Genomic DNA, 5,646 nt, shown 5'->3' on the forward strand with positions numbered 1-5,646 from the left:
CGGAGCGCACACCCGCTCCAAGGGCTCCCCCAACTCACCCAGCAGCCTGCCCCTGCCACCCCAGCCGGGAAACAGCGACAGCAGCTAGAGCAACACCCCCCGAAAAATCATATCCCGACAGACGGGCTGTCTGGGACGCGAGAATTGCAAAAAACAATCCCCACCCCATCACGGAGAGTGTGTGTGCACGGAGGAGAGGGAGTGTGAGGAGGGGGGAGAGAGGGAATGAGACAGACAGAGGGGAGGGAAGAAGGGAGGAGGGAGCCCAAGCTCTGAGAAACATCACTCCATCTCTCTCACTCCACAGGAGCTGAGCAAGGAGCAGGACGATGTTTGACAACACGCAGTACCCCTATAACTGCTTCAATTATGATGGGGATGATTATCCTACCTGTAGTTCTGACGAGGAGAAAAAATTCACCAGACCAGCGTACAGGTAAGATGAAGTTTTTCCAAGCTCCCCCTGTCTCTGGTGAGGTGTTTGAGCTCTGGGCCGGTGGGATCACAGCTCTCAGGGGAGCAGGGGGCCAGGTGTGTGCAGTGGGTCTGGCCCTGGTGCAGGCACTGCAGTGGGCAGATTCCCCCCTTTCTGTGTGTGAAGTGCTCATGATTTGTTTCCTCCCATGAGGGGTCGCAGCAACTCTGCCTTGCCCTTAAGCCTCCAGATCTCAGACGGTCTCCGACCTCCAGGACCCCTGGGAGAAGGGAATTAAATGTTTCGATGTGCCAGCGGGTGAATTGGACGCAGAAAATCCCGGTGTGGTGGGAAGAGGCGCGGTGTAGATGCTCACAGGGACACCCAAGGTCCTTTCCATGAGCAGGGTTGGTCTGCAGTGACAGTGACTCTGAGCCTGGTCTGTCTCACTGCAGCCTTCCTGCTCAGGAAAACTTTTCAGCCGGAGTTGGTGCGGTGTGTGACCCTGTCCTGGCAGTGACCCCTCGCTGTCACCTGGGGCTCGTGGAGGACAGGCAGTGACCACACTCAGGACTTCTCCCTGGGACACCTCGGGTCAGGGCACAGATCCACCGGGGGAATTTTGGAAGCAGGATGTAGGCACACGTACCCATGTGGTCCTAAAAAGCGAGTCTGTGAGTAGGGCGATGGTGTAACAGCAAGTTTTCCTTTTTCCAGCTACATTGCCTTAATTGCAATGGCCATCCAGCAAAGCCCTTCAAATAAAGTCACCCTCTCTGGCATTTATGACTTTATAATGAAGAAATTTCCTTACTACAGATCAAATCAAAGAGCCTGGCAGAACTCCATCCGACATAACTTATCGCTTAACAGTTGTTTTGTGAAGGTAAGATCAGTTACTGTGTATTTACATACACGCCGTGCATGGCTAAAAAATATAGGCAGCAGTAATCTCATCACTAGGAAAGAAGAGAAACAAGCAGCTGAGCTGCAAATCACTTAAAATCTCTCTGAGTTGTCAATTACAGAGATAAGGAATATATCCTTGTCTGATGTATGCTAATAGATAACAAATTGAAGAGGATGGGGCTTACATCTTACTCATAGAATGACAGAGAATGGGCTTAAAAGTCTTGTCATATGTGTTTACACCATTCTTAAATGTAAATGAATGCAGATGCTAAACAGCAGCATCTGTAACACATACAAATACTGAACTGCCTTTAAATAAATACAGGTTCCCAGAACAGAAGGGAATGAGAAGGGGAAAGGAAACTATTGGAGCTTTGCAACGGGATGCGAATCCATGCTGGATCTCTTTGAAAATGGGAATTACAGGAGAAGACGGAGGAGGAGGAACGTGAAGAGGGAACATAAGGAGCAGAGACCAAGCAGAGTGAAAAGTCCTTCATCCCCCAATATCTCCTCTGTGGACTCTGCTTTGAACAACATTTCCTCTTCTGAAAGTAAACATGAAAGAATTGAACCAGGCCCAAAACTTCTGGAGCCTTGTGGGTTTGCTCCAAACAGCGTGACCAACAGGCAGAGCCTAAGCAATTCCTCCTCAGCAAAATCGGATTCTGAAATCAAATTTAGCATCGATTACATCCTTTCAGCCCCTGACCCTTTGCCTGTCCTCAGATCTCAATATAACATGCAAGAAAATAAATATCACCTACTGGAGGCCCCGCATATTAATCTCCAGTTCTGGACAATGTGATGTTATTTATTTGTGGTTACAAAGTCTGAGTCTCAGTGTGTTCAGCAGCCTCATGTCACTGAAAATCAGCTGCCTGCTTCCTCGTTCTCCTCCCAAGCAGTGCTCAGAAAGGGTTACAGACTCACCAGACTGATGCTCTGTCTGTACCCAAAGAACTTTGCTAAGATTAAAGCATAAATAACAGTTACCAATATCGGTTTTCACCGTGCTGAAATTTATGAAATTCTAGCTTTATTTTCTAAACTGTCTTGGACGTCATTTAGCACCACAAAGAATTTCCTTCCTCAAGCAGAATCTGACAGAGAGGAGACTTTCTTATCATCCACTGCTTTATTAAAGACAAAGTGAATTTGATCCCACTTTCAGTGGTGGAAATTAGGATTAACTCCACTGGGGTATATAGGTCAGAACTTAAGCTGATCTAAAACAGTGTAATTCTGTCGACTTACACTGGCTGGGAATGTAGGGGGGTGGAGGGGTGGAAATTTGTTTCTTAAAAAGAATTATAGAGAATCATCCTGTCTTCCCTTATTTTTTATTTTAACATTATGTTTCAAACTGCTTTGCAGCTTTAATTCATTGTTCATTAGGAAACATAGCTGTTGATAAAGTATGTCAAGTATATTTTTGTTTATATTCGGGGCAGAATTGTTTAAATTGTTGAAGTGAAGTTGTATACAAAATAATTCCAATAGACAGAATTGCAAGGGTGCTGAACTCTGGTAGACTTTGATAGGTACTGTGACAGTCAAAGAGTCTCTTAATGCCTTGGTTAATAAAAACCCCAGCACTTCCTCCCCTGTACTACCAGAAATCTTCCTGAGATGCTGCAGAAAAGTCCTTGACCATATTTCATTTAACAAGTGTGAAGGGAAGCCCAGCACTGCAAAAACTCTGTTGAGTGTTGAGCAAAGCTTAAATTCCACCTACCTGCTCCTGGACAAGCTGTATATTCCCATTAAATAGATTTTTATTGATCCTTCTTGCAAGCAATTACCAAAGTGGTGCTTGATATGATTTCAGCTAAACTGGTGAGATTTATAATTTCCAGATATCAGTGTTAGCTCATGAGCTCCATTTCTGAGAAAGCCACTTCATTACCATTTACATGCAGTGGGAGATTTTGGAACAGAACTTGATGGACAAGGATGAACTGTAATGAGCTTTTAAGAAGTTGCTTTTATACAACTTGTTCACAATGAATTACTTCCCAGAACATAAACAGTGGTAGCAAAGGCTCCACACAATCCTGGCTTTGACTTGGATACTACAGTCTTCACCTACTGCAGATAAAAAGTAAAAAGACAAGGATTCTGATGGTTTTAAGCAATTAAATGCAGAGATAAAATTATCTTTGCAAGAGGAACTAAAGGTAAATGAAGGTATATGAGATAAGATTCAGCATAGAGGTATGCTCAGGCATGACTTGAATTTTTATGCAGAAGCTTTGACATTTCACTAAGTTATTTTACATTGTGTCTAATATATACTGTACATTTATACTATATATTCTTATATATTGTTATTGAGAAAGGGAGCAATATCACTGCACTTATATGTTGTAAAAATGCATGATGTATGTTGTCATGATGCTGAAACTCCTGCCATATACTTAAAATTTACCTTCAGTGGTATTTCACACTGATTGGTAATAAATGCCCATTTTTTGGAAAACGATAAAACTTGTTATCTTCAGGCATTTCTACAGCATGCAAAAGTCTTTGCTTCTTCTTCAGAAAAGAGAAAATGGAAAATCATGTCAACTACATCAACTGCATGTCTTCCAGACTTTGAAGGGATGATTTCTTGAGACCAAATTCTGCCTTCAAATGGGAGCTTTCGACTCTCTGTGAATCAACAGTCATTCTGGGTGAAAATCTGAAAGCAAAATTTGGCTCTTTAGACCTGATTGGTCTGCTGTTTACACAATTTTAGAGAAAGAAGAAAACCTCTGGGGGGGCTGGACAGGTGGATTCTCATGTGAAGAGGGACAAGGATTTGCTCCTTTAGTGTTTATGCTCAGTAGTAATTAGGTGTGGGAAGAGCATGTCCTCATTTAGTGCTTCAGTGTTTGCATGCACTCATTGTGGGTGGGTACCTGTGCACCTCTGGGGTCCTGCCTACAGATAAATATTTGTGTTTTCTATGCAGATTCTTTTTCCTGATTGTTTTAAACATGGCAATGCTGCTGTTGGGCTGATAGTGATGGTACACACCTGCAGTATATTTGAAATACATATTTTCTGCTGTGAAACATGCAAATATGATTGTTACTATGTGTTCTTGGTTGATGCTGTTAACAAGAGATAATTCAGTGACAGCAAAAGTTCCTCCTGAGCAACACCTGGGTAAGGTGAACACTGTGGGCTGCTGAGACCAGTGGAGATACAGTTTATGGCTACTAATCAATGTAGAATTAATGCATTAGGAAAGGCAAAGATACACCCAAGTGGATTTACAGCAGGGATCCAAAGCCATTTTCTGTAAGATGAATTAATATTCACAAATAGCCACGTCCTTTGCTCACAGTAAAGTGCCTGCTAGGAGAGACTGTCATACTTTAGTTTCCCTAACATATAATCAAAGAAATTTGTGTACAAATAGGTGTTAACATTTGTTTTGCAAAGGATATCAATCATATTCCAAAAAATGAAGGGACATATTTCAATTTACCCAGTATATTATATTCTGACGACTCCAGAAAGGTTTCCAGCAGTTAAAGTGAATGGCATTTAATATAGAACAACATAACAGGGGTGAGGGCTAGACGTGACCTTATTCAAATGTCGTAGCCATTACAAAGCCATTCCCAATGTAATTATAATTAAATACTTTATGCCTTTCTTGCAAATCCTCTGATCGATCATTGATATTAACATTAATATTGTATTACCCCCGAGCAAATGTCTCCCACACAAGTGTTATGGATCACCAGGTTTCCATTAACAAAGTTGTGAGCTATTGCCGTGTGCCGGTCGTGGATAAATTTACGTAAATTACTTTTTCTCAGGGAAGGGGGGAAAAAAAGTCCAGGTTTCTTTCTTCTCTGAATCCACAGCATTTCTTCAGCTCCATCAAAGCCTGCCAGCCACTTGTATAAAGAAAGGAAATAAAATCTCACAGGAGCATCCCTCTTTGCCCTGTGTCGAGGCAGGTGAATATTCCCGTGTTTGGTGCTGGGGTTCAAAGCTGAGCTGAAGCCAGGGATAAGCAGTGCAGGGCAAGGCTCTGCACCCTCCAAGACTGTCAGTGGGCTGGGCAGGCTGGGAGAATGTGTTTGGCTCAATTCCTCATCTCATGGCACCTTCCCGACTGCAGGGAGAGACCCAGAATGAGCCATGGATATCTTCATCCCAGCAGAGGAGCCTCGGGTGGGGGCTGACACTGTCCCCAGGCTGGGGTGGGGGACAGCAGCTCCTGCCTGCTGGGCTGGGGGCACAAGCCTTTAGACCTCTCCCTTCAGGATCATAAATACCTTTGCAAAGGAAAGATGAAAGGTTTCTTTCTGGGG

General features: G+C 43.4%; 1 protein-coding gene across 1 annotated transcript; it reads left to right on the forward strand.

Moving 5' to 3' along the window:
* Positions 1–259: 259 nt before the first annotated feature.
* On the forward strand, positions 260–4,397 carry FOXL3 (forkhead box L3). The gene is made up of 3 exons (XM_023936769.2): positions 260–436; positions 1,133–1,301; positions 1,653–4,397. The coding sequence occupies exons 1-3, from the start codon at positions 330–332 to the stop codon at positions 2,133–2,135; spliced, it is 759 nt and encodes a 252-aa protein (XP_023792537.2). The 5' UTR covers positions 260–329; the 3' UTR covers positions 2,136–4,397.
* Positions 4,398–5,646: the final 1,249 nt, after the last annotated feature.

Source organism: Cyanistes caeruleus, chromosome 17, assembly GCF_971803275.1.
Source record: "Cyanistes caeruleus chromosome 17, bCyaCae1.hap1.1, whole genome shotgun sequence".
Lineage (NCBI taxonomy): Eukaryota > Metazoa > Chordata > Aves > Passeriformes > Paridae > Cyanistes > Cyanistes caeruleus.